Source organism: Papio anubis, chromosome 20 (assembly GCF_008728515.1).
Source record: "Papio anubis isolate 15944 chromosome 20, Panubis1.0, whole genome shotgun sequence".
NCBI classification, from domain to species: Eukaryota; Metazoa; Chordata; class Mammalia; order Primates; family Cercopithecidae; genus Papio; species Papio anubis.
This window is the reverse complement of record NC_044995.1, coordinates 34804866-34832040: the sequence shown is the minus strand read 5'-3', so window position 1 is coordinate 34832040 and position 27175 is coordinate 34804866. Positions and strand designations below refer to the sequence as shown.

At 57.8% G+C, this 27175-nt stretch overlaps 2 protein-coding genes across 4 annotated transcripts; one reads left to right on the top strand and one right to left on the bottom strand.

Moving 5' to 3' along the window:
• Positions 1 to 287: 287 nt before the first annotated feature.
• On the bottom strand, positions 288 to 11963 carry ANO8 (anoctamin 8). The gene is made up of 18 exons (XM_003915133.4): positions 11673 to 11963; positions 10799 to 10909; positions 10535 to 10667; positions 10214 to 10352; positions 10043 to 10139; positions 8336 to 8452; positions 8128 to 8255; positions 7868 to 8029; positions 7394 to 7546; positions 7164 to 7290; positions 6998 to 7053; positions 6800 to 6874; positions 5201 to 6025; positions 4741 to 4932; positions 4490 to 4621; positions 4287 to 4397; positions 1757 to 2426; positions 288 to 932 (listed from the first exon to the last, which is right to left on the bottom strand). Exons 1-18 carry the CDS (start codon positions 11776 to 11778, stop codon positions 565 to 567), a joined length of 3702 nt encoding a protein of 1233 aa, XP_003915182.1. The 5' UTR covers positions 11779 to 11963; the 3' UTR covers positions 288 to 564.
• A 133-nt stretch (positions 11964 to 12096) lies between these two features.
• Positions 12097 to 18668, top strand: GTPBP3 (GTP binding protein 3, mitochondrial). Of its 3 annotated transcripts, XM_017952283.3 has the most exons (10): positions 13070 to 13183; positions 13281 to 13957; positions 14480 to 14727; positions 14841 to 14927; positions 15015 to 15217; positions 15431 to 15503; positions 15599 to 15742; positions 15904 to 16069; positions 17612 to 17890; positions 18074 to 18668. In XM_017952283.3, exons 2-10 carry the CDS (start codon positions 13695 to 13697, stop codon positions 18297 to 18299), a joined length of 1689 nt encoding a protein of 562 aa, XP_017807772.2. In that variant the 5' UTR covers positions 13070 to 13183; positions 13281 to 13694; the 3' UTR covers positions 18300 to 18668. The 3 variants fall into 3 exon arrangements, with proteins under 3 accessions (XP_003915185.2, XP_017807772.2, XP_003915183.2); XM_003915136.5 differs by lacking the exons at positions 13070 to 13183; positions 13281 to 13957 and adding an exon at positions 12097 to 12230; XM_003915134.5 differs by having other exon boundaries at positions 13138 to 14135; positions 18074 to 18628.
• The last annotated feature ends 8507 nt before the right edge of the window (positions 18669 to 27175 follow it).

The window sequence follows — 27175 nt, the reverse complement described above, 5'->3', positions numbered from 1 at the left end:
AGGAGACTGGGGCCTGTGCACACATTGCCGCCTCTTTTCAGCACTTAGAGATTCCTTCCTTTGTCTAGTGGCTGAAGCCAGGGCTGAAGTTAGCCTCCAAATCTGGGCCGTCTCAGAGGCGGCACAGCCTGGAGTTTTCCATCTGTGGCCGAGACCCAGTTTTTGGGAGGAGGCCCCCAAGGGTCAAGCCAGCCTGTACCAGGATGGGGGGAGGGGGTGCCCAATCCAGGCCCCAGCCACCCAGACTCCCCCACCCCCACTCCCTTTTCCACTGCTCTGACCTCGGGCACTGTTGAAATATAGTTTTTATTGCATTTCTGCCGTTTTACAAAAATATGACAAAATAAATTAAAAACAAATAAATAATCGCCTATTGTGTGTGTGTGTGTGTGTTTTCTGTTGGTTTTATGGGTTTCCTTTCATTTGGAAAGGAAAACGGCAGATGGGGGGCGCCGGCCAATACTGGGGTCCGTTGGGGGCTGAAGGCGTCTTGCATTTTGGGGACCGGCCGCCCCTGTGAATGACTGATATTGCATATGAGAAGAGAAGGCAGGGCGGGCAGAGCTAATGCCAGCCGCTGGGCCAGCACACGGCCTGGGGGCTGGGGCTGGGGCTAGGGGAGGGCGCCGGGGTCTCGAGGGGCTCCGAGGTGGGCGGCAGCGGTGGTGGCGGGAGGCTGTAAAAGCTGGCATCCCCTGGCAGAGGCTGGGGGGCGGGTGGGGGCCCGGCCATGGCACAGGGCGGGCACTCGGCAGCAGCCAGGGTCTGGCGGGGGACGGCACCCTCACCCCCGCAGCCCCAGGGCCCGTCCCACTGCCAGCAGCCGGCGGGCGGTGTCGGGGGCCGGGGCAGCGGCATTGGCGGCGGCGGTGCGGGGCTCCGGCTGCGGCGGGTGCGGAGGGCAGGGGCGCCCACGGGGGCCAGCGCTGTCCCTGCGGAGGTGAGAGGGGCCGTTCCGGGGGGATGCCGCCCCCGCCGGACCCCGCCGGGCTGGCAACCCTGCCCACACTCCCTCCCGGGCTTCCAGGCACATAAAGGCCTTATTGCTTCTGATCAGAGACTGAGGTGGGGCAGCCCCCTGGGCGGCTTCCGATGCATACCCTGCCTCTGGGCACGGCCCCTCCAGGTCACAAGGGGAGGACAGTTTGAGGAAGTCCCTCTGGCTTCTGACCTATGGCCCTTGTGCTGCAGCTGCCACTTGTTGGGCTCCCTGGGGAGGGGGTTGCTAGAGCCCAGGCTGGGATTGGGGCAGGGGAGGTGGCGGGGGTGGGAGGGTAGGGGTGAGGCCTGCACCTCTGCTCAGCACATGTGGGAGCTCCCTGGGTGGGCAGCCAGCCCCAGCCCCACCTCCGAGGAAGTCCTTCCTGAACAGCTGGGCTGCAGGGTGTGGATTTGCATAGAGGCCTGGGGGGTCAAGTCCCCCCCAGAGTGAGCTGGAGCAGAAGGGTGGGCTGGATGGGAAGTGGGCCTCCCTCATCGCTCCTGGCAGGGGAGCATGGTGGGGGGTCCCTGGGTGCAGTCGGCTTTGGCATCCCTCCCTGGGGAGGGTCAGGCACGGGGCTCTAGGCTAACAAAGGCCCTGGAGATACGAAGCAGGCTTTAACTGAGAGGCTGCATGTACCACTGACCCAGGTCCCTGCCAGGACCCAAGACCGGGCCTCCTCTGTCCCCTTCAGCCCGTCTCCCCAGGCCTGGCCACCCTACCCTACCCCCAAAGCCGGCCCGGCGTCCCCACCCCCGAGTTAAAGCTTGTGACCTGAGCCTTCCTCTTCGGGCCGGGAGGCTTCCAGCTCCTCAGCCATGGCCTCGTCCACCGGCCCACTCCTCTGAACCCGGCTGCCGCCACTGCTGGGGGTCCCATCTGGTCGGGCCTGCCCGCCCGCCCCGTTGGACCCAGGCTCAGCCCGGGTGCCACCAAAGGGGAAGAGCTTGCCGGCGTGGAAGGCTTTGGGCGGCGAGTGGCTGCGCTCAGAGTCCCGTCGGGTCTCGGGTGACTTGAGGAACTTGAAGCTGAGAAAGGCGGGCAGGCGGGTGTCGCTGCCCGTGGGTGACTGGGCAGGGGGAGGCCGGGCGGTGGCTCCAGCCCCTGCAGTGGCCAGTGAGGATGTGGCCCCCGATGAGAGGAATTTGCCCTGCAGTGGGATGATCTGCTTCAACTTCATGACGTTGTTGGGTGCCAGCAGGGACCCTGGGCGCTTGGGCCGCTCAGGCCCATGGCCACCCGCAGTGCTGCCCTTGGCCTTGGCAGAGGCCTTCTCGGAGGAGGTGGTGGGGTCCAGCCCAGAGCCCTCAGCCCTCGCCTCCTCCCGGCCACCAGAATCATGCTCCCGCCGGGCATGGTGCTCTGCATGGCGCTGTCGCTCCTCCTCCTCCCGTCGCCTGCGCTGCTGCTGCTGGTAGCGATGCTGGGCCTGGCGCTCGTGTCTCTGCAGGTAGAGCCAAGCCATTACACGACTAAGAAGAAAGGGTGTTAGCTGGTGCCAGCCAAGGCTGGTGCATGCCAGGGCTCTCTGCAAAAGTAGGGGAGACTTAAATGCTTATTAGGTTCCAACTGTATCCCTGCACCCACAATGGGGGCTTCCTGCAGAAGTGGGAGAGATCCAATCACTTACTGGGTGCCAATTGCATTCCCAGGTACATGATGGGCCTCTCTGTGGAAGTCAGGGAGGCTTAAATGCTTATTGGGGCCAGGCGCAGTGGCTCACGCCTGTAATCCTAGCACTTTGGGAGGCCGAGGTGGGCAGATCACTTGAGGCCAGGAGTTCGAGACCAGCCTGGCCAACATGGCAAAACCCCGTCTCTACCAAAAATATAAAAATTAACAGCGTGGTTGTGCATGCCTGTAATCCCAGCTACTCGGAATGCTGAGGCAGGGGAATCACTTGAACCCAGGAGACAGAGGTTGCAGTGAACTGAGATCGTGCCATTGCACTCCAGCCTGGGGACAAAGTGAGACTCTGTCTCAAAAAGAGAAAAAAACACAAAGCTTATTGGGTGCCAACTGCATCTCTGGGCCCACACTGAGATTCTCTGGGGAACTGGAGATTCTGAGGCTTATTGGGTGCAACTGAATGACTCCCTGGACCCATGCCGGTACTTTCTGGGAATTGAAAAGAAAACAAACATTCACTGGCCATCAACTCTGTCCCCGGCTGTGTGCCAGACAGCGTCTTAGGAATTGGTAAAGTGGAAACCAATCTTGAGCCTCAACTGATCCCCTGCTTCCCAGAGAACAGGCAAGAGACAGAACCGTGGCTGCAGGCTGGGCGCAGTGGCTCACACCTATAATCCCAGCACTTTGGGAGGTGGGCAGATTGCGTGAGGTCAGGAATTGGAGACCAGCCTGACCAACATGGTGAAACCCCATCTCTATTAAAAATACAAAAATTAGCCGGGCGTGGTGGCACGTGTCTGTAATCCCAGCTATTTGGGAGGCACGAGAATTGCACGAGAATTGCTTGAACCTGGGAGGTGGAGATCGTGGTGAACCGAGATTGTGCCACTATACTCCAGCCTGGATAACAGAGTGAAAGAGATTCTGTCTCCAAAAAAAAAAAAAAAAAGGACCATGACTGCAGCAGACTATACCCAGGTAGCCACGCAAGGCTCTGTCAATGTAAACTTAAAGGCATTCATGTTCAATAAAATAAAAATTCAATTTCTTGGTTGCAGTAGTCCCACTTCAGGGTGCTCACTCATCACCTGTAGCTAAAGGCTGCAGGGACAGTGCAGACACAGGACATTGTCATCCTCGAGGAATGTTCCCTGTGCAGGCACTGGGGAGCTCCTTGGCCCATGCTATAGCTTTCTGAGGAATGCCGAAGAAGCTGGGCTTCTAGGAAGCCTCCGCTGTGTCCCTGGCCCCCTAACAGGATGCAATGGGGCAAGCTGGTGGATGACTGAAGGTTCTGAAGAGCCAGCCTGGTGCTGGATGCCACCAGGATTCCAGAAGCGACTGGAGCCGTTGTGAGCACTAGTTATTATTGCTTATTATTACTCTTTTTAGAGACAGGGTCTTGCTCCATTACCCAGGCTGGAGTGCAGTGGCACGATCATGGCTCCCTGCGCCTCAAACTCCTGGGCTCAAGCGATCCTCCCACCTTGGTCTCCCAAAGCACTGGGATTATAGGAGTAAGCCACTGCACCCAGCCAGGGAGCACTAATTATTACACCCAGCTCTGTGCAGTCTCTGCATTTGCCCTCACGCTAAGGAACTGGTCACCAAGATCAGAGATCCACCAGCAGCCCCACAAGTGAGAAAACCCAGCCCAGCCTGGCCCCCCTACCTTAAAGGCCTCCCTGCGCTGGTACTCCAGCTTGGCCATTTCCTCCGCCACCCAGCCCGGGATATCAGGGATGGCCACATGGATGAGGTACTTGAGGAGCAGAGCGAAGTGCTGCAGGGGTGGCAGAGAGGAGGCTGCAGGCTGCAGATGCTGGGGCCGCCCTCCCACCTCCCAGCTGCCCCTGCCCCTGTCGCCGGCCCCACCTCGAGCACCACCACGGACACGATGGCTGCCTCCGGGCTCAGCCAGGGGAAGAGGCGCTGCAGCTGCCCGCATTGGCCGATCAAGTAGCAGTTGACCACAATCGCTAGGACACCCATGGCCTCCATCACCTTCTGCAGGGTGGCAGGAGGGCTCAGGCGGGGTCCAGTCGGCCTCCCCAGACCCCAGGCTCCTCCCAGCTACACCTGGGCTCCATCTGGGCCTCAGCTCGGAGCTCTTGGCTTCCCCCCACCTGCCACTGGCCGATGCTCTCCACGCGCTGGCCGAAGGGCCGCTGCAGCCCGGTGCACAGCTTGAAGGCGTCGCTGCGGATCTCAATGAGGTTATTGACCAGGGCGCACAGCGCCGCCAGGGGGAAGGCGGATGAGAAGAGCACTACGTAGCCGAACTGCACGAACATCTCCTGGTAGTCCTGGAATGTGTCCTGCGAGTGGGCGGGCCTCAGACCTGGAAGCCTCTTCCCTCGGACAATTTTCCTCCCATTGAGCCCGCCTCCCTCAGATTATCCCACATGGACCCAGGGCCTGTCCCCATCCTCGGCCAGTCCAGAGGCTTCCTCTATCTGGCTAGACCTTCCTCTCCTGTAGCATCTCAGCATCAAGGGCCCTGTTATCACCACTCCCTCCCACCCCAACTGCTTTCACCCTCGGACGGTGTGTCCTGCCCCCTGCGAGGCCCCGCCCCCTCCTCACCTCGTACTTCTTCATACAGCTCTCCAGCTCTGCCTGGGTGAGCTGAGGCGAGTGTTCTTCCTCGGGCGGGTCAATCCAAGACGACCGGTTCTGCCGTCTCTGCCTACGGGTCGAATCGCTGTTGGAGCCGGGCTCCGGGTCCGGGCCCCCGTCGGGTCCCTGGTCTCGGCCCTCGCCCCCGGCCCGGCGGAGCAGGATGGCCGGGGGCTCCCGTTCAGGGCTGCTGGGAGCCCCCTCCGCCTCGTCGTCCTCCTCGGCCAGAGTGAACACTCCCGGCTCTAGCCCCTTCTCCACCATGGTGGGGCTCCCCTCCTCCAGGAGGGCCTCCGGGCTTGGGCCGGGCCGACGCCGCCCCGCGCCGCGCTCAGCGAAGCTGACCTTCTTCAGCCGGAGCCCGCAGTCCAGGAGGCCCCCTTCCTCGCCCTCCTCCTCGTCCTCCTCTTCCTCCTCGTCCTCCTCCTCGTCGTCGTCCTCCTCGTCCTCCTCCTTGCCCCCTGGAGGCCCGTCCCCCTCCTCCCCACCTTCCCCCGCCCGCCGCCGCTCCACCGGCGCTGCCTCCTCCTCCTCCTCTGGCGCCCCGCAGCCCCCGCTGAGGCACCTGCGGCCCCCGCCCCCGCTGCCGCCGCCCCCGCCCTCATCTGCCTGGGGTTCTAGGCGGCGGGGCGCAGGGCGCCGGAGGCTCAGGAGGCCAAGCAGGGCTCGGGCCAGTTCCCAGACGGCCCGCAGGCCGAGCTCGCCGCGGCCCAGGCGCCGGTACAGGTGCGGCTGCAGGACCTCGCGCACGTTCTGGAGGAACTGGCGGGTGATCAGCAGCGTGGCCAGCATCTGGGGGCAGGAAGGGGAAGGAGAGAGGCGCGTGGGGGGCAAGCGGGGCGCCGGGATCGGGGGACTCACCCTCCCTGGGCGCCCCGCCGGAGCACCGTGCCCAGACACACGCCGAATCCGGTTCCTAACTCCGTTGCTTTGGACGCGCCGGGACGCGAGGCCCCCAGCGCTCAGCCACAAACTACAGTTTGGCAGGCGCAGCGCTCCTCACCGACCTCCCGGGCAGGCCCAGCGCGTCTCCACCCCACCGCAGGCTCGGCCGGTGCACCCGGCCGTGTGCGTCCCCAGCCGCCTGCACCAGCTTGCTGGCCTCCCTGCCACCCCAGATTCCCTCCGCGCATGCGCCCTCAGCTCGGCGCGCCAGACCCCCAGCACAGCCACACTGCCCACCCCGGTGAGGCCCCACGGGCTCGCCACCTGCCCGTACTTTGGCCCGGGCCGCGAGCAGGAGGCCCCGGAGGGAGAGGAGGAGTAGGCGGAACCGCAGGGCCGCGAGCGGGACCAGCACCGCCCGCAGCTGCCGCTCGAGGCTCTGGGACAGGGACAGGACGAGCAGGAGCTGTGAAGGGACCGACGGACAGATGGACGGACAGATGGGGGGACGACAGGCAGAGAGAGGACGCACAGACGACGGACAACGGACGCACAGACAGGAGAGAAGGATGGAGGAGGGGAGGGAGGGGCTGGAGAGCCCTTGGACCCCTTGTGCCAGGTCTGGCCCCTCGCTGGCCGCCATGGAGGCAGGGGGGACTGCCGCTGGGGCGGGGGTCTCACCTCTTTCAAGCGCTCCATGTCCTTGAGGTAGAAACCGATGTAGAAGAGGCTCAGGTATGAGTTGACAAACTGGAACTGCAGGAAGGAGGCAGGCGGTGGTCACCCTGCACCCCCACCCCAGTCCTTGGAGCCTTCCTTATGCCCCCATACAGACCCCACAGCTTCCCTGCTGCCCCCTGCCCGATGATGGTGACTCACCAGGACAACTTTGATGATGAGGTGCTTCTCATAGGCGCTCTCCAGCCGGTAATTTTCTAGGGGCCGAGGGGAAGAGTGAGCGGGCAGCCGCGGTACCCCCAAGGGTGGCAAGGATCCCAAGGGGCAGTGGAGACCTTCCTCCCCGAGACCCCCTGGCAGGGCGTACCCATGTCATTGAGCCAGATGGCTAGCTTCTTGTAGCCCTCGGCACTCACACTGACAATTAGGGCCAGCATGACCTTAGGCAGGAATCGGGCGAGACGGGGCAACCCCTTCACGCTCAGCACCAGCTCCTGCGGGAGAAGGGGATTCTGGGCTCATCCTGGCTGCAGGGCTCAGCCCAAGGTGGAGCTGGGCACCAAGGACAGGGCGGCTGGGGGTAGGGGGGAGGGTCACCTGCAGCTGGAAGCAGCCAAGCATGAGCAAGAAGACACAGAGGAGGCACGCCAGGCACAGGGGGAGGCTCACAAGCAGCTGGAAGAGCAGCCGCTTCCATGGCGGGTAGTAGAACTCCTCGGCCCGCGTGATGGGGCTGATGCGTCGCACGCCCTGATGGTGGGCAAGGGCCGGGCCCAGCCTGAGATTAGAGGGGCCACCTCTGCCTCACGCACCTCTTCCTATCCTTGGAACTCAATTTCCCTCCATCATGTGGAGGTGACCCTCTCAGTCACCCACCTAGGGCACTGTTCCCAGTCCCTCAAATCCAACTTCCACCCCTCCCCCTGGGGAGCACACAGAGCCCGCCTGGGTTTGACATTCGCTCTTTGATGGAAAAACGCTATTCACAGCTCTCTGCCTTTGCTCCTGCAGTGCCCCCCACCATTTACCTTTGCCCTGTCTCCAAGACCCTGGACTCAGCCCCCAACTGACCCTGAACTGGGGGCGTGGCTCCTCCACAGCTTCCCCAGGTGAGTCCAGCGTCCCCCACTTGTATGCCAGTTCAGCCCCTCTCCGCTTCCATTCCTCTAGGAACAGCGTCGACCAGATCACATTGAAGAGGGCAAAGACCACGCAGGAAACATCCCGGCTTGTCTGTGAGTGGCAGAGAAGAGTTGACTCATTGTTCGTGCCAGTCCAGAAAGGAGGGCGCCTCTGAATCCCCCAGACCTTGCCGGGTGCCTGCTCAGTACCTGATCAGTCTCTGTGAATGTATACAGGACAGACCCGAAGACGGCTGGGTATACCATAGCCGACGTGTAGAAGCCCAGCCAGGCGAAGTACATGGCAATTTTCACACCAAAGTAATCACAGATGTCATCTGCCAGGGGACAAGTGGGTCTCAGTCACCCCCTGCCTGTCTGCTGGGACTCCCCTCCCACCCCCTAGCCCAGGCAGCACCTAGCGGCTGGTTTTCACACACGGCCTGCACCCATGACTTCATGAGGCGGTTCAGAATACGCTGCTCATGGACAGGGAACACTTGCTGGATGATCCCACGTGCTGCCAGCTCGGGGACTGTGGAAGGAGGAGCACAGGTGATCCCTGCACCTCCACCTGTGCCTAGCCTGGCTAGCCCCCTTTTGTCTGAAACCCAAGTCACAGTTTTTTTTTGCCTGCTCTTAAACCTCTAGAGCTCTTTCCAGGGGAAGAGTTCTAGATGGATAGAAGATCTGATTCTCCTTCAGAAATTGTAGGTGTAGGGGCAGGCAGGGAGGATGCAAAGGAACCCGGAGAGTGAGGAACCACGTTTTTTGTTTTGTTTTGTTTTGTTTTGAGACAGAGTCGCACTCTGTCACCGAGGCTGGAGTGCAGTGGCGCGATCTCCGCTCACTGCAACCTCTGCCTCCGGCATTCAAGTGATTCTCGTGCCTCAGCCTCACTGCAACCTCTGCCTCCCGCATTCAAGTGATTCTCGTGCCTTAGCCTCCCGAGTAGCTGGGATTACAGGCACCCACTACCACGCCCGGCTAATTTTTGTATTTTAGTAGAGACGGGGTTTCACCACGTTGGTCAGGCTGGTCTCAAATTCCTGACCTCAAGTGATCCACCCGCCTCGGCCTCTCAAAGTGCTGGGATTACAGGTGTGAGCCACCGCACCCGGCTTTTTTTTTTTTTTTTTTTTGAGACCGGGTCTCGCTGTGTCACCAGGCTGGAGTGCAGTGGTGCCATCTCGGCTCACTGCAACCTCTGCCTCCCGGGTTTAAGCGATTCTCCTGCGTCAGTCTCCCGAGTAGCTGGGGCTACAGGAGCACGCCACAAACCTCGGCTAATTTTTGTATTTTTAATACAGACGGGGGTTTCACCATATTGGCCAGGATAGTCTGGATTTCCTGACCTCGTGATACGCCCGCCTCAGCCTCCCAACGTGCTGGGATTACAGGCGTCAGCCACCGCGCTCGGTCTTATCTTTTTCTTTATTTATGTATTTATTTGCTTATTTTGAGACAGGGTCTCGCTCTGTCACCCAGGCTGGACAGAGTGCAGTGGCGCTACCATGGCTCACTGCTAACTCGAACTCCTGGGCTCAAGTGAGGCTACCGCCTCGACCTCCCAAAGTACTGGGAGCCACTGCGCCTGTTCCCATGTTTTAAATAAAACTCAGTTTGTGAACCTGAACGTCTGAGGAATGGTAAAAAGTTGCTGTTGGAAAGTGAACTTGGGTGGCTAGTTTCCTGGAGGGGAGTCCAACGCCCAGAGTCATACTACTCTGTAGGTGGGGTGCTGTCCATGGTCCCTGCCTCCACTTTATCCCAGACCCAGAAAGGGCCTCTCCTGGACCCCAGTCCCAGAAATAAGCCCCATACTTTGACTTAAGCCACGCCCCCTCAGCTCCTTGGTTTCCCAACTCTTTGCCAACCCCTAACTGGTTGGACATAAGCCCCGCCCTCCTGCCATGATAAGCTGTCCTCTCAGAGCTCCACCCAACTCAGGAGATAAGCGCCACCCTTTTGCTAAGGCCACGCCCCTTTAACTTATTGGGTACATCATTCTTTGCCAACCCCTGACTGGTTGGACTAGGCCCCGCCCTCCTGCTCCGATAAGCTGTCTTTGAAGAGCTCCACCCAACTCTCTGCCTGTGATTGGTGTTGGCCCCGCCCTGCTCACTGATTGGCTGGTCCTCCAGGAAGCGCACGTTGTGGAGCGCCTCTCCCTGCTTGGCACGCAAATTCTGCAGCCAGAAGCGGATGATGCTCTGGCGTTCCTGCGAGGAAGAGGGCGTGATCTCAGGGAACTCATAGGCACAGGATGCATGCGGGGGCCCAGAGCCGGCCTCACCTGGGAAGTGAAGAAGCGCAGCTCGCTCTCCACATTCTCATAGATAAAGTCCTCCTCGCAGGAGAAGCCGCGGGTGCCCCCGCCAAACTCGGCCTTCACTGCCTTGCGCAGACCCAGCTCATCGGCCCCTCGGAGTAGGCTGTGAACAAGGCGGAGGAAGTGGGCTCACAGGGAGGCCCAGGCCCACCATCCTGGAGCTGAGGATGGTGCACCTGGAAGCCTTTGGGACAAACGCAGGGCAGCTGGATAGCATGGTTGGCACTTGGTAGAGCGGGGAGCCAGGTGGCAGGCTCAGCGAGAGGCCAGGGACAGGGGACTCGCCTCTCATACGTGGCGGTGACAAAGAAGGCGTAGGCACGCGTGTGGCGGTGGTGGCGGACTTGCACGATGAGCTCGGGGATGCCCACGCGGATGTGGTTCAGCAGCCATAGCAGCGTGTGGTCATCGGTCGTGTCTGCCAAGGGGCACAGGGACCGATGGCTCTTGCCACGAGGGGGCCCAAGGCCTCCTACATATTCCCGCTCTGGGAAGCCGAGCTCAGGAGAGCCGCATCTGGGCACTGGGCGGGCGGGCAGGCGTGGGTACCTGGGAAGGTCATCAGCACGTCGCAGTTCTCTGTAGGCACTGTCTTCATCCACGCCTTGTGGGATACCAGGTAGCGACCCGCTTGCAGGAGCCGCTTCCCGAAAAGCTTATCTGGGGGGCAGCGTAGCAGGCCCAGGTCAGGCCACTCTAGGTTCCGAACCCAGCCTCCAGTCTTGGTCCCTCCGGCCCCCGCCAGGGCTCCTCACCACTCCACCTGGCATTCAAGGCCCCAGGAGCTCTGGGCTTGGCTTATTTTCCTCCCTCCACGTCCTTGCACCAGCCAGCCTTCCTCCAGAAATGCCCATCCCCCCAGATCCTCCCTTACAAATCTTACTCATTCTTGAGGCCCAGCTCCGCCTCCAAAACCACAATCGATGGGGCGCTCACTAGCAGCCTTGAGCGCTTCACCACATTATGACAGCGCCGTCCTTGCAGCAGCCCCAGGAACTGGGTGCGGTTCTTACCCCCATTTCACAGGTGAGGAAACTGAGGCCCAGAGCGTTTAAGTCACGCGCCCAAGGTCACACAGTCGAGCTGGGATTTGAACCCAGGATCGTATGATTCTGTATTCTTCGCGGAGAGGCTCTCTCAAGCGCATCCCTGGCCCGCCGCGATCCCGCAGCCCGGGGGTGGTAGGGCTCAGCCCAAGCCTGGGGCTCTCGGAGGGGCGTGTCCTGGTCTCCGCGCTAAGACCCCAGCCCAAAGCACCGTCCCAGCCCCGCCCGCCGGGCCGCAACCGCAGTGCCGGGAGGAGCCGGCCCCTAGTCCAGACACCACGCCAGGTTACGTTTGACCCCGATCCTCCTCCCCGTGCAGTTGACGCGGGCTCCCCAGGCACCTGCAACCCAGTCTGGTCCAGCCGCCGCACACATACCCAGAACTCCGGACGCCGGGGCTGCAGGTTCGCCCTCCGGCGGGGGCCTCTTGCCACGCTCGCCCTCCAGGGAAGTGCCCCCGGCGCCGGAGGCGGCCTCGGCCATGGCGAGGACAGGTCAGGTCAGGGGCTACGGAAGGCCCGGGCGCCGGGGGGCCGCGGGCTCATGGGGCCGGTGCCGCCGCCGAGCGCGCGGGAGGAGGAGACAAAGGCCGCGCCCGCCCGCGCCGGCCGCCGTCCTCGCTCGCCCGAGCGCTGCTTCTCGTCCCCGCCCGAGCCGAACCTCGATTCTCCTTCCCGGCCCGGTGCACGTCACTCTCGGGTTCTCAGCTGAGTTCGCCCGCCTAGCTCTTTGGTTCGCGTCTCCGCCCGTGTTGTTTTCTGGGTTTCCGTCTCGCCCGCCCACCTCGCTCTCTGCTGCTGGTCCCCGCCCGCACTGATGGTGCATTCTCCAACTTGTCCCCACCCACGCTTTCTTCTGGTCCCCGCCTCGGAGCCTCAGTTTCCCCATTTGCAAACTCCAGACCCTGGAGACCCGGTTTGGAATGTGAGATGGGCGTAATTTGACTAAGGGAGGACGTGGGAGGGGCGGGCCTGGTTGGGGAAGATTCCTGATGACAATAATTTCAACCACCCTAGTAGGGCTGTGATAGATAATTACAGCAAGACCTGCTTAGGAACTTTAGCACCATTTAGCTGCCTAGAACACTCCTCATACACTCTTCGTCCGGTTAACACCGACTCCCTTCAGGATGTAACCCCGGAGAGGATCCCATAGAGTTGTCAAGTTTAGCGAATAAAAATACAGTCCGCCTAGTTAAACGTACATTTCAGAGAAAAGAATAAATGTGCCGGGCGCGATGGCTGACGCCTGTACTCCCAGCACTTTGGGAGGCCGAGGCGGGTGGATCACGAGGTCAGGAGATCGAGACCATCCTGGCTAACACGGTGAAACCCCGTCTCTACTAAAAATACAAAAAATTAGCCGGGTGTGGTGGCGGGTGCCTGTAGTCCCAGCTACTCGGGAGGCTGAGGCAGGAGAATGGCGTGAACCCGGGAGGCGGAGCTTGCAATGAGTCGAGAACTCACCACTGCCCTCCAACCTGGGCGATAGAGCGAGACTCCGTCCCCCACCCCCCAAAAAAATGTTAGCGGGGCGGGGTGCACCTGTAATCCCAGCTACTCGGGAGGCTGAGGCGGGCGGATTCCTCGAGCCCAAAATTTGGAGGTTGCAAGAGCAGCGATCGCGCCACTGCACTCCAGCGTGGGCGACAGAGTGAGACCTTGTCTGAAAAATAAAATAAAATAAAATAATAAAGTAAATAAAAATATTGAGCAGGGTGAGGTAAGGGGGTATTAGAACTCTATTCTGTCCGACAGATTTTTCTTAACACGCAAGTGCGCCGCCCGCCCGCTCTGATCCAGAACCAGAGAATCGGCCGTGCGAAGGCGCTCCCGGAGACCCCGCCCAGCCAGTGCCTGGAATTCCACCATCAGCGCTTTATTCTGAGGTACAGTGCTGTCCTGCGTTAACCTGAAAGCAATCTCCGATGCTCCCCTTTCTGGCTTTCGGGGAGGCAGAGACTGACCGGACACTTGTCTCTGCAGGTGCAGACCTGGGCCAAAGAGAGAGAGAGAGAGAGCCAAGGAAGTCCACAGTGGAGAGAGGGCTGTGCTGGGGGTTCCAGCAAGACTTCCCGGAGAAGGGGATCTTGGAGCTAGGCCTTGAGAATGAGTTTGTCAAATGAGGAAGGGCATCCGAAGCCAAGGGAACGGCAGGAGGGAACGCTAGGGAGGGGAGAGAATCTGGAGAGTTCCGGTAAAAGCAAGTAGGACTCTTTCCAGAAGTTTGGGCAAGATTTTCCCTGGGCCAGGGCGTGGGTTCTCCAGTACTAATCCCTCCCGGTCACTGAGATGCTCTGCGTTTCCAGTCTGAACCTGAACGTAAAGAGGTGTAGTCCCTCCTTTCTTGAACTGAAAAACTGAGCGCACATCGGTCCTTGCCACGCCTAAGGCTGCGGAATGATCAGATGGAAAATGCGGAGCTCAAAACCTCCCCTCGCTGTAATTTGCACTGCCCTGTGCCAAGCTCGCTCTGTCCTTTCTTCCATTCCTTATTCCTATTGTCAGTCTCGCTACGCTAGGACCCTAAAAATTCGGTCTCATGTTGCCCGGGGAACAACATTTCGCTACACCCACCTCCATAGAACCCCCGCCTCCCTCTCTACCTTGCACCAGCCAATGGAAGCGAAGATCTTCAGACGGTGGGCGGGACGTATCCTAAGGTACCCAATGATGGCCGAGAATAGTTGAGCACTTTACTAGCCACGCCACGGAGTGGACGGGGCCTCCTGCCCAGACTTGAAGCCACACGGGCAGGTCTGGCAGGGAGGTCTCAGGTTGTAAATCCATGTGGCGGGGGCTTTGGACCCTGGCGGCCCAAGCGGCACGTGGGCCTCGCAGGTGGGGCTACAAGGGAAGGGGTGTGACAGCTTGGGGTGCTACTTGGACCTCAGACCCACTCCCAGGGTTTTAGTGGCCCAATTCCCTGCGGCAGAGCAATCATTCGGGTTCTTCTGTGCCTAAATTGTCCATTCCCCTTCCGCAGAGCCCACATCTGGGTCTCCTTCTGGCCTCACAGTCCCTAATCCGGTCACCCTTCGGCCTTCAGAACATCCAATTTATGCATCCCCCAGCCGCAGACCCCCCCCGCACCTGGGGCATCTCGCGATCATCAAGCCCTTGGTTTACTTGACACTGAGACTGAGTCTCCCAGATGCGCTGATTCGCCTCCCCTCCGGTTCCAGACTGTGCACGCGCCGGAGCAGCGGCGCAGCAGCCCCCGGCTCCGGCGCCACCATCTTCGCGCTAAGCTCTGGCCAAGGCCGCTGCGGCATCGCGGTGATCCGGACCAGCGGCCCCTCCAGCGGCCACGCCCTCCGGATTCTCACGGCAGCCCGAGACCTGCCCCCTGCTCGCCACGCCAGCCTGCGCCTCCTCAGCGACCCCTGCTCCGGGGAGCCTCTGGACCGCGCACTGGTCCTCTGGTTCCCAGGTGAGGGTCCCCAGATTCCGAGCCTCCTGTAGGCCCCATGACTCAGTTTCCCCCTTCTAAGAGTTTGCACTGACTGTGCTGTCCTCCTGACTGTCAGCTCTCTGCCACATTAGGTCCCCGGAGTTTCACCGGTGAGGACTGCGTGGAGTTCCACGTGCACGGAGGCCCGGCAGTGGTGAGCGGCGTCCTGCAGGCCTTGGGTGAGTTGCAGCCTTGGGTGAGATGCTTGGTCCTCCCGATGGGCCTGGGTGGGGACCAGGGGGCGTCAGACTGGGACCTTCCTGCAGGCAGCGTGCCAGGGCTTCGACCTGCGGAGGCAGGCGAGTTCACCAGGCGGGCGTTTGCCAATGGGAAGCTGAACCTGACCGAAGTGGAGGGGCTGGCGGACCTTATCCACGCAGAAACAGAGGCACAGCGGCGGCAGGCCCTCAGGCAGCTGGACGGGGAGCTGGGCCACCTCTGCCGTGGCTGGGCGGAGACCCTCACCAAAGCAAGTTCCCCATTTGTCCATTCTCTCTCTCAGAGACCCCATCTGTGCAACCCTTGCATGAGACCCCCCCCTCAATCCCTCATCCATTCCCTGCGTGAAATCTTCCGGCCTATGAGCCGCCAATCTGGCCCCTGAAGTCGGGCTGGATAAATTGGGTGTGGGAAGGTGGGTTTCTGGGTGCACACACCACCTCTGGTCTCCCTGTCCCGCCAGGCTTTGGCCCACGTGGAGGCCTATATCGATTTTGGCGAGGATGACAACCTGGAGGAGGGGGTCCTGGAGCAAGGTGGGTCTACCTAGTGGTGGGGGAGGAAGACACCTCTATCAGCCCTCAAAGGCTCCCCTCACTGTCTCTCTTTGCCTGCCTTCTCTCACCCACAGCGGACATCGAAGTACGGGCACTGGAGGTGGCCCTGGGTGCACATCTACGAGATGCCAGGCGCGGGCAGAGACTTCGCTCAGGGGCACACGTAGTGGTCACTGGACCCCCCAATGCCGGCAAGAGCAGCCTAGTGAACCTGCTCAGTGAGTGGGAGGGGGAGGGGGCGGGGCCTAGTGCCAGGGGTGGGGTCAGGAGCTGGGTAATTGAATTGTTCTGGTCTAAAGCGCCCTCCAGACACGGGGTAGAACGTGGGGAAGGAGCTCCCTTGTCTCCACCCTCTCCTCTTCTTTTGACCCTCCCCCAGGTCGGAAACCTGTGTCCATCGTGTCCCCCGAGCCAGGGACCACCCGTGACGTCCTGGAGACCCCCGTCGACCTGGCCGGATTTCCTGTGCTGCTGAGCGACACGGCTGGGTTGCGGGAGGGCGTGGGGCCGGTGGAGCAGGAGGGCGTTCGGCGCGCCCGGGAGAGGTGGGCGGACAGGGTGGTGATGGGAGGGGAACGCGGGGCCCTTTCTCTGCCTTTTCTCCCTGTTGCGTTTATTTTTCATTCTTCCTGAATCTCAGAGAACTTGCTATGCCCTTTCAAACAGGGATCTCAGTGATTTGGTTCTTTTTTTTTTTTTTTTTTTTTTTCCGAGACCGAGTCTTGCTCTGTTGCCCAGGCTGGAGTGCAGTGGCGCGATCTCAGCTCACTGCAAGCTCTGTCTTCCGGGTTCAAGCAATTCTCCAGCCTCCCAAGTAGCTGGGATTACAGGCGGGAGCGACCATGCCCAGCTGTTTTTTTGTATTTTTAGTAGAGATGGGGTTTCACTATGTTGGCCAAGTTGGTCTCTAACTCCTGAGCTTCAGGTGACCCACCTGCCTTGGCCTCCCAAAGTGTTGGGATTACAGGCATAAGCCACCGCACCTGGCCTGTTTTTGTTGTTGTTGTTGTTGTTTGAGACGGAATTTCGCTCTTGTTGCCCAGGCTGGAGTGTGCAGTGGTACGATCTCGGCTCACTGCAACCTCCGCCTCCCGGATTCAAGCGATTCTTCTGCCTCGGCCTCCCGAGTAGCTGGGATTAGAGGCGCCCACCACAATGCCAGGCTAATTTTTTGTATATTTAGTAGAGACGGGGTTTCGCCATGTTGGCCAGGCTGGTCTCGAACTCCTGACCTCAGGTGACCCACCTGCCTTGGCCTCCCAAAGTGCTGGGATTACAGGCGTTAGCCACTGTGCCCGGCCAGTAATTTGGTTCTGATTAAATCCTGCCCCCGGCCCTGCGGACATGTTTCTCATCCCTAAGCGCTCCGCCCAGCCCTCACGTTCTGCCCCGACCCCTCGTGCTCTGTCCCGCCCTGGCGCTCCGCTCTGCCCGTCGTGGTCTACCCCACACCCTGTGCTCTGCCCACCCCCTACATTCTGCCCCGCCCCTCGTGCTCTACCTAGTCCCCTGTGGTGTGTCTGGCCCTTCTTGCTCTGCCTCGCCACTCATGGTCGCCCCACTCCAGTGCTATACCCGGCCCCTTTTGCTCAGCCCCAACCCCTGTGCTGTGCCCTGCCCCTCTTGCTCTGCTCTTCCCTCTGCACTGTGCTCCGCCTCTCTTGCTCTGCCCCGCCCCCCTGCACTGTGCCCCACCCCCCTTGCTCTGCCCTTACCCCCTGTGCTGTGCCCCACCCCTCCTGCACCGTGCCCCGCTCCTCTTGCTCTGCCCTGCCCCCTGCACTATGTCCCACCCCTCCTGCTCTGTCCCAGCCCTTGCTCTACCCCGCCCCCTGCACCGTGTCCCGCTCCTCTTGCTCTGCCCTGCCCCTTGCACTGTGCCTCGCCCCTCTTGTTCTGTCCCACCTTCTGTGCTCGGCTTGAACCCCCAATACTCTGCCAGTCCCCTGGTACTCTACTCCTACCCTCCCCACCTCAAGCTTTACAGCTCCCTCAGTGCTCTGCCTGGCCCTTCTCACTGTCCCTCTACCCAGTGCCTTCTTCAGTTGCTCAACTGGACTCCCGCTCAGTTGACCTTGCTCCCCCAGGCTGGAGCAGGCGGACCTCATTCTGGCCATGCTGGACGCCTCTGACCTGGCCTCTCCCTCCAGTTGCAACTTCCTGGCCACCGTCGTAGCCTCTGTGGGAGCCCGGAGCCCCAGTGACAGCAGCCAGCGCCTCCTCCTGGTGCTGAACAAGTCGGACCTGCTGTCCCCGGAGGGCCCAGGTCCGCGTCCTGACCTGCCCCCGCACCTGTTGCTGTCCTGTCTGACGGGAGAGGGTCTGGACGGCCTCCTGGAGGCGCTGAGGAAGGAGCTAGCTGCAGTGTGAGCCTCCCTCCCACTCCCAGCCTCCCCTGATCCACAATTCAAGTGTGGGCTGGCCCACTGGCTTTGGGCGCGTGCCTCCCTCAACTTCAATTTCTGTACCTACAAAATGGGTGCAACCATTTCCCCTTCAAGGGATGGTTGTAAAAGGTTAGGAGGGACTATGTCTCTTGTCTCTTCCAGGTGTGGGGACCCGTCCACCGGCTCCCCGCTCCTGACCCGCGCAAGGCACCAGCACCACCTCCAGGGTTGCCTGGATGCCCTCAGTCACTACAAGCCGTCAAAAGACCTGGCCCTGGCGGCAGAGGCGCTGCGGGTGGCCCGGGGTCACCTGACCCGGCTCACAGGTGGAGGGGGTACCGAGGAGATCCTGGACATCATCTTCCGGGACTTCTGCGTGGGCAAGTGACGGGATCCAGGGAAGTCGCACCCAAGTTGCGCGGAGACCCGGGAGACCCGGGGGATCTGGAAACAGTTTAGGCCAATCGGGATTCTCTTTCACCTGGGAAAGAACTTGATTCTCAAACAATGAAGCAACACAGCTGAGAGGTAGTGAGCTCCCTGCAGGGGCTCCCTGGAGATTCAGGCCCTGGAATGGGGCTGAATGGAGGTCCCGTTGGACCCTGGATGCTGGGGCATCCGTGTTGGGATGGAGACAGGAGGATCTCCGGATATTTGTTTCATGGTTTTTAATTTATTTTGCAAATACCAAAGGAATGTAAAAAAAAAAAAAAAAAACTCAGGTGCTGAAGTGTTTCCCTCCCTCCCTCCCTTCCTGGCGTGCAGTGGTGCATCTCACTGCAACCTCCACCTGCCGGACTCAATCGATTCTCCTGCCTCAGCTTCCTGAGTAGCTGGTATTACAGGCATGTGCCAGCATGCCTGGCTAGTTTTTGGTTTTGGTGTTGTTGTTGTTGTTTATTTTTATTTTGTTTGTTTGTTTGAGACAGAGACTCACTCTGTCGTTCAGGCTGAAGTGCAGTGGAGCGACCTCGGCTCACTGCAACCTCTGCCTCCCAGGTTCAAGTGATTCTCCTGCCTCAGCCTCCTGAGTAGCTGGGACTACAGGTGCGGGCCACCACGGCCGGCTAATTTTTGAGTTTTTAGTAGAGACGAGGTTTCATCATGTTGACCAGGCTGGTCTTGAACTCCTTGACCTCAGGTAATCTGCCCACCTCGGCCACCCAACGTACTGGGATCACAGGCGTGAGCTACCACGACTGGCCCCAGAAGTGTTTCAACATGAAAAATTTCCTTAGCCCTTCTCCAGTTGTCATGGCTTAATGTGCGTCTTTCCAGAACTTTGAATGTTTGCATACTTGTGCATGTATCTTTCAAATATGTTTGTCTTGTGATTTATATATAAATGGTGTTGTGTTCATTGTTCTACAAATTGTTATTTCTTTTTTAAAAAACAAAATTATGGAGATGTGGGTCTCACTAGGTTGCCCAGGCTGGTCTTGAGCTCCTGGACTTAAGCCATCCTGCTGTCTTGACCTCCCAAAGTGCTGGGATTACAGGTGTGAGCCACTGTGCCTGGCTCATTCCTTTTTTAGCCTTTAGTCTTTCTTTTCTTTATTTTATTTTTTCTGTGTGCGCGTGTGTGTGTGACAGAGTCTCGCTCTGTTGCCTGGGCAACTAGAGTGCAGTAGCGCAATCTCGGCTCACTGCAACCGCTGCCTCCTGGCCTCAAACCATTCTCGTGCCTCAGCCTCCCAAGCTGCTGGGATCATAGGTGTACCCTACCATACCTGGATAACTTTTGTATTTTTAGTAGAGATGGGATTTTTGTCATGTTGCCCAGGATGGTCTCAAGCTCCTGGCCTCACAAGATCTGCCCATCTTGGCCTCCCAAAGTGCTGGGGTTACAGACGTGAGCCACCACACCCACCCTTTTATTTATTATGATTTTTTGAGATGGAATTTCGCTCTGTCGCCCAGGCTGGAGTGCAGTGGCGCGATCTCGGCTCACTGCAAGCTCCGCCTCCCGGGTTCACGCCATTCTCCTGCCTCAGACTCCCGAGTAGCTGGGACTACAGGCACCCACCACCATGCCCGGCTAATTTTTTGTATTTTTAGTAGAGATAGCATTTCACCGTGTTAGCCAGGATGGTCTCGATCTCCTGACCTCGTGATCCACCCGCCTCGGCCTCCCAAAGTGCTGGGATTACAGGTGTGAGCCACCGCACCTGGCCCACACCCACCCTTTTTTTAAAAAAATTAAGTTAATTTATTTTTTACTCTGTACCTCAATGGATGAAAAATGTAGGATTAGTCTGGACATTTTGCCTCTTCTATCTTTTTTTTTTTAGACAGAGTTTTGCTCTGTGTCCTAGGCTCGATTGCAGTGATGGTTTACTGCAGTCTTGAACTCCTGGGCTCCAGCAATCCTCCCACCTTGGCCTCCCAAAGCACTGGGATTATATGCACATGGCGCAGTGCCCAACCTTGCCTCTTGTATCTTTAAAAAAAATTGTAATTAGTTCAATTATTAATTAATTAATTAATGATTTTTGAGATAGGGTCTCATGCTGTTGCCCAGGCTGGAGTGTAATGCCGCATTCATGGCTCACTGCAGCCTCAAACTCTTAGCCTCAAGGGATTCTCCTGCCTTGGCCCCTCGAGTAGTTGGGACCACAGACACGAACTACCATGTCCCATGTCTAGCTAATTTCTTATTTTTTATAGAAATGGGGTCTCCCTCTGTTGCCCAGGATGGCCTTGAACTCGTGGACTCAAGCGATCCTTCCACCTCAGCTTCCCAAAGTGCTGAGATTATAGGTGTGAGCCACCACACCAGGACAACCTCTTGTATCTTAAAAATGACTAGCAAGGCCGGGCGTAATGGTTCATGCCGATAATCCCAGCACTTTGGGAGGCCATAGGCGGGCAGATCACAAGGTCAGAAGATGGAGACCATCCTGGCTCACATGGTGAAACCCCGTCTCTATTAAAGATACAAAATATAAGCTGGGTGTGGTGGCACACGCCTATAGTCCCAGCTACTTGGGAGGCTGAGTCAGGAGAATTGCTTGAACCCAGGAAGCGGAAGTTACAGTAAGCCAAGATCGTGCCGCTGCACTCCAACCTGGGTGACAGAGGGAGACTCCGACTCCGTTTCAAAACAAACAAATAAACAAAAATCTGACTGGCAAAACCTAGGGGACTTTCTCCCTCTACAAGCTGAATCTTTATTAATTAATTCATTCACTCACTCCATGAATATTCATCAAATTCCTGCATCCAGCTTCATACACACCATTTTATTGAATCTTCACCACAGCACGATGTTGTGGCTATTTTCTCCCAGTTTTGCCGATGAGAAAACTGAGGCTTACAGGAGTTGTTACTTCCTGGAGTTCCCCCAGCTTTGGGGTTTGAACACAGGTCTGTTTGACTCCAAATCTGAGTTTGCTGAGGGCCTCCTGTGGAGCAGGCAGGGTGTTGGGGTCACAGAGGGGAGCAACAGGCTTGGTACCTGTTCACATTAAAGAAGCAACAAGAGACCAGGCATGGTGGCTCACGCCTGTAACCCCAACACTTTGGGAACCCAGGATGGGCAGATCACTTGAGGCCTGGAGTTTGAGACCAGCCTGGCCAACATGGTGAAACCCCATCTCTACAAAAAATACAAAAATTAGCTGAGCATGGTGGAGCACATCTGTGGTCCCAGCTACTCAGGAGGGTGAGAAAAGAGAATCTCTTGAACCCGGGAGGCAGAGGTTGCAGTGAGTGGAGATTGCGCCACTGCACTCCAGCCTGGGCGACAGCGAGACTCCACCTCAAAACAACAACAAAAAGAAGAGACAAGAGGTCATTACAGTGAGGTCTGGTGGCTGCATTTTTTTTTGAGATGGAGTCTTTGCTCCTTTGCCCAGGGTAGAGTGCAGTGGCATGATCTCGGCTCACTGCAACTTCTGCCTCCCGGGTTCAAGCGACTCTCCTGCCTCAGCCTCCATAGTAGCTGGGGCTATAGGTGTGTGCCACCATGCCCGGCTAATTTTTGTATTTTTAGTAGAGATGGGTTTCACCATGTTGGCCAGGCTGGTCTCGAATGCCTGACCTCAAGCGATCCACTTGCCTCAGCCTCCCAAAGTGCTAGGATTACAGGCATGAGCCACAGTGCCTGGCCTTTTTTTTTTTTTTTTTTTTTTTTTTAAGTAAAGATGGGGGTCTTGCTGTGTTGCCCAGGCTGGTCTCAAACTCTTGGCCTCAGGTGATCCTCAGACCTCAGCCTCCTAAAGAGCTGGGATCACATGTGGGAGCCACCACACCTGGCCTGATGGCTGCTTTGTGAGCTCATAAAGAGGAGACATGACCTAGTCAGGCAACTTAGGGTGGGCTGCCTGGCAGAGGTGATGAGTGTTGTGATCTGAATGGTGAGGATGCCAGATGGAGGAGGCTGGGGAGGGCACCCCAGGCAGAGGGCACTGAATATGCAAATCCCTTCATGTGCATATCCCACTGACACATATTTCGCTGGATTACATATCCCACGGATGCGGGAACTTCACAGTGTGTTCAAGGAATAGTGAGATGGTCAGGGTTTTTGTTTGTTTGCTTGTTTTTTTTTTTTGTTTTTTTTTTTTTTTTCTGTTTTTGTTTTTGAGACAGGGTCTTGCTCTGTTGCCCAGACTGGAATGCAGTGTCGTGATTGTGGTTCACTGTGACCTCCGCTTCCCAGGTTCAAGCGATTCTCCTGCCTCAGCCTCCTGAGTAGCTGGGATTACAGACGTGTGCCACCACACCCGACCGTTTTTTTGGTTTGTTTTTTTGTTTTTGTTTTGTTTTCTTAGACAAGGCCTCTCCCTTTCACCCAGGCTGGACTGCAGTGGCTCAGTCAGGGCTCACTGTAGCTTCCATCTTCTGGGCTCAGGTGATCCTCCTACCTCAGCCTCCTGAATAGCTAGGACTACAGGCATGCGCCACCACGCCCGGCTAATTTAGAGACGAGTTCTCACTATGTTGCCCAAGCTGGTTTTAAACTTTTGGGCTCAGGCGATCTTCCTGCCTTGGCTTCCCAAAGTGCTGGGGTTACAGGTGTAAGCTACCATGCCTGGCCTTTTTTTGGGGGGGAGGGGGGTTGGGGTGGGGTCTCACTCTGTCACCCAGGCTGGGAATGCAGTGGCACAATCATGGCTGACTGTAATCTTCAACCTCCTGGGCTCAGGTGATCCTTCCACCTCAGCCTCCTGAATAGCTAGGACCACGATCACCACACCCGGCTAATTTTTTAATTTTTTCGTGGAGACAGGATCTTGCTATGTTGCCCAGGTTTGTCTCAAACTCCTGACCTCAAGTGATCTGTCCTCGGCCTCCCAAAGTGCTGGGATTACAGGCGAGAGCCACGGCGCCCGGCCAGAGGTGGTCAGAGTGGCTGGAGCAGAGGAAGGAAGGAGAGAGAGGAGGGAGACCATTGGAGGAGGGATGGAGGAATCTGATAAGCAGGGGTTCGTCTGAGATTCTTTGGGGAGCCTGACGTGGCAGGGACCGACCAGCAGAGGGCGCCTGGTGCTAACAGAGGCGGTCTCCGGCGATCCTCCCATCAAGGCTCCGGGTGCCCCACCCTCAGAGAGCGGATCTAGGCCTCCGGCACCCACCTGGTGGCATGTGAATGGTTAACTTCCCCTGACTGGGGTGGAAACTGAGTCTCGAAGAGAATCAGGATCTTTTCTGGAATCAGAAAAAGATCTCCACCTCCAGTAGTTGAAGATACAAACCCTCTGGTTTCAGTGGACACAGAGCCTGGGAGGCATCCGTGGCAGACAGAGGGCATGAAAAGGGCCTAAGGAGGCCCGCAGAGTTTCCTGACCACCCAACTAAAGGAGACCCCAGGGCTGGGCGCGGTGGCTCACACCTGTAATTCCAGCACTTTGGGAGGCCAAGGTGGGTGGATCACCTGAAGTCAGGAAACCAGCCTGGCCAACATAGTGAAACCCTGTCTCTACTAAAAATACAAAAATCAGCCGGGCGTGGTGGTGCACATCTGTAATCCTAGCTTTTTGGGAGGCTGAGGCAGGAGAATCGCTTGAACCAGGGAGGCAGAGGTTTCAGTGAGCCAAGATGGTGCCACGGCACTCCAGCCTGGGAAACAGAGTGAGACTCCATCTCACATTAAAAAAAAAAAAAAAGAAAAATATCTGCACCTCCAGAGGTTGACGATAGAAACTCTCTGGTTTCAGGGGACACAGAGCCTGGGAGACATCCCGGGCAGACAGAGGGCGTGACAAGGGCCTAACGAGGCCACCAGAGTTTCCCGACCACCCAACTAGAGGAGACCCAGGCCTGATTTTATTTACAGGGTTCCTGGCAATATGTCATTATTTGTTCATTTCCTTGCTTGTTCAACCAAATCAACAAATTGGGGCTGGAGGGGCGGTGGCCAGAGTGGAAAGGGTCACACCATGAATTGAGTCCACGGATGTTACTATTGCCCCCATCAGGAAACCAAACCGATGCCCAGAGAAGAAAAGCAATAACGTGGATCTGCGGGTGAGGGGTGGGCTCCAAGCGGGGAGGGTCCTGAAGGCTCCCAGGAGGGGTGAGCTGGGCCTGTGTCTGGATAGGGTTGGAGATGCTCTTTGGACAGGATGCTGGGGCCCCGCCTGCCTTCCCCGGGGCCCTGGCACACAGCTGGCCTGAGGTCCTTGGCCACAATCCCTTTTTTCCAAGAAGGGTGAGGTGGTTTGTGGGAAGCAGCCATGGGGGTTATTTATAGAGGCTGCAGGAAATCCCCAAAGAGTCTGAGACTCGCCAGGCAGTTGGACCTCAGGGTCAGGAAGGGGGCCTGATCCGCCAATTGCTCGACCCCCACCCCTGTATTCAGCCGCCACCCGGTTCCTGAGGAACCACCAGCCTGGGACAGTCAGAGCTTTAAGGTCAGGGCTGGAAAGAGGGAGGGATAAGACTGGAGGGGGGGTTTCCAAAAGGGGAAGCAAGGGCTATACCTGGGGCATCAAGAAAGGCTCCCTGGAGGAGTGGGTCTCTGGAGCTGGGCTTCTGAAGAAGAAGGGTTCATTAGACATGAAAACGGCTTTCTAATCCAAGGGCACAGCACGAATTAACGCATGTTGAGTCTTTTTCAGAGAATTAAAAAGTCCAGGATAACAGGAGGCAAAAGGGGAGTCACAGACGTGCTAAGGAGTTAGACTTTGTTCTAAGGGTAATAGGGAGCCGTGGAGTGTGAGCAGGAGAGGGACTTGGACAGAGTCTGTAATGGAAAGACTCGTCTGGACCAGCACAGGAGCCATACCAGAGGCAGCGGCTGAGGTGCAAGTGTGCAGGGGCTGGGCCAGAGCCAGGTCACTGGGTTCGGTTAGAGGGATGATGGCTCCTGGAATGCTCTGAAAGGCAAAACGGACAAAGGACCGGAGGCCTGTGCCCATGTGTCTGGAGACTTTAGAATTACTACTATTATTATTTTAGAGACAGGGTCTTGCCCTGTCGCCCCGGCTGGAGTACAGTGGCGCAGTCCTAGTTCACTGCAGCTTCCAACTCCTGGACTTAAGTGATTCTCCTGCCTCAGCCCCCCAAGTAGCTGGGACTAAAGGTGCATACCACTATGCCCAGCTAATTTTTAAATTTTTGGTAGACATAGGGTCTTGCTAAATTTCCCAGGTTGATCTCAAACTCCTGGGCTCAAGTGATCCTCCTATCTCAACCCCCCAGAGCGCTGAGATAATAGGCATGAGCCACTGTACCCACCCCTAATACAACTTTATTTACAAAAACAATGCCTGGCCTTACAATTATTATTACATCCCATGTTTGGATGAGAATATGGAGGCTGGGACTGACTGAGCCAAGATTCAAATCCGGGGATGTTTGGCTCTAAAATCCTAAATCAGGTCTTCTGGAGTGGCTAGGACTGACTGGCATCAATGTCTCCCCGTAAGGACTCTGGGCTGTCTGGGCAGTAGGCTTAGGGGCAGGGACGTCCCCACTTCCTTGGGGCCTCCAGCTCAGCCTGTCTGGGCGGTCTGGCCAGGCTGACCCCCTTGCTCTGTCTTGGCAGGGCCCCAGCTGAGCGCTTCCTGTGGTGACCATCTCTCGCCCTTGTTTCCGTATCCCGGAAATATCGTTCCTTTGTCCCTCCAGACTAGCCTGCCCTAAGCGTGGCGCTGCCAGCTCCCAGGTCCTTGTGACTCATCCGTCCCAGTCCAGGACCCCAGGGGGTGGGCTGGGAGGGAATTGAGTGATTGAGAGGATGGGAGGTGTGGCGGGAGGAGACAAGCTGAGATCCTAGCCAGCGGATTTTTTTTTTTTTTTTCCCGAGATGGAGTCTCGCTCTGTCGCCCAGGCTGGAGTGCAATGGCACAGTCTTGGTTCAGTGCAACCTCCACCTCCTGGGTTCAAGTGATTCTCCTGCTTCAGCCTCCTGAGTAGCTGGGACTACAGGCATGCGCCACCACGCCTGGCTAATTTTTTTGTATTTTTAGTAGAGATGGGACTTCACCATGTTGGTCAGACTGGTCTCAAACTGCTGATCTCAAATAATCTGCCCGCCTCGGTCTCCTGAAGTGCTGGGATTACAGGCATGAGCAACCGTGCCTGGCCCTAGACAGCAATTTTAAGCCTGTTTTTCCTGATAGCCATTGGCTTTGTGTCCTGAAGTTTTTACTTGTTAGAGATAAAGCCCGCAGGGATGGGGTTGCTGAGTCAAAGGTTTGTGCATTCGTGCGTTTGAGACAGGGTCTTGCTCTGTCACTCAGGTTGGTGCACAGTGGTGGAATCAGAGCCCACTGCAGCCTTCAACTCCTGGCTCAAGCAATTCTCCCATCTCCCAGCCTCCCAAGTAGCTGGCACTACAGGAGCGCATTATCACACACCTGGTTTTCTTTCTTTTTCTTTCTTTCTTTCTTTTTTTTTTTTTTTTTAATTGGAGGCCAGTCTTGCTCTATCGCCCAGGCTGGAGTGCAGTGGTACGATCTCAGCTGGCTGCAAGCTCCCCATCCTGGGTTCACGCCATTCTCCTGCCTCAGCCTCCTGAATAGCTGGGACTACAGGCACCCACCACCATGCCCGGCTAATTTTTTGTATTTTTAGTAGAGATGGAGTTTCACCGTGTTAGCCAGGATGGTCTCGATCTCCTGACTTCGTGATCCACCCGCCTATGGCCTTCCAAAGTGCTGGGATTACAGGCGTGAGCCACCTTGACCCACACCTGGTTTTCTTTAAATTTTTCATAGAGACGAGGTCTCGCTATGTTACCCAGGCTGACCTCGAATGGAGCTCAAGCAATCCTCCTACTTAGGGCTCCCAAAGTGCTGAGATTACAGGCATGTG

What these genes read in the sequence shown, in the direction of transcription:
- GTPBP3 (XM_017952283.3), top strand. Translation starts at nt 13,695, where the DNA reads ATGATCAGATGGAAAATGCGGAGCTCAAAACCTCCCCTCGCTGTAATT. An exon ending in ACTGGTCCTCTGGTTCCCAG is followed by an intron (nt 14,728 to 14,840) that starts GTGAGGGTCCCC and finishes CTGCCACATTAG; the next exon opens with GTCCCCGGAGTTTCACCGGT. An exon ending in CGGCGTCCTGCAGGCCTTGG is followed by an intron (nt 14,928 to 15,014) that starts GTGAGTTGCAGC and finishes ACCTTCCTGCAG; the next exon opens with GCAGCGTGCCAGGGCTTCGA.
- ANO8 (XM_003915133.4), bottom strand. Translation starts at nt 11,778, where the DNA reads ATGGCCGAGGCCGCCTCCGGCGCCGGGGGCACTTCCCTGGAGGGCGAG. An exon ending in CGTGCTGATGACCTTCCCAG is followed by an intron (nt 10,668 to 10,798) that starts GTACCCACGCCT and finishes GCCCCTTGGCAG; the next exon opens with ACACGACCGATGACCACACG. An exon ending in TGTCCGTGGTGGTGCTCGAG is followed by an intron (nt 4,398 to 4,489) that starts GTGGGGCCGGCG and finishes CCACCCCTGCAG; the next exon opens with CACTTCGCTCTGCTCCTCAA.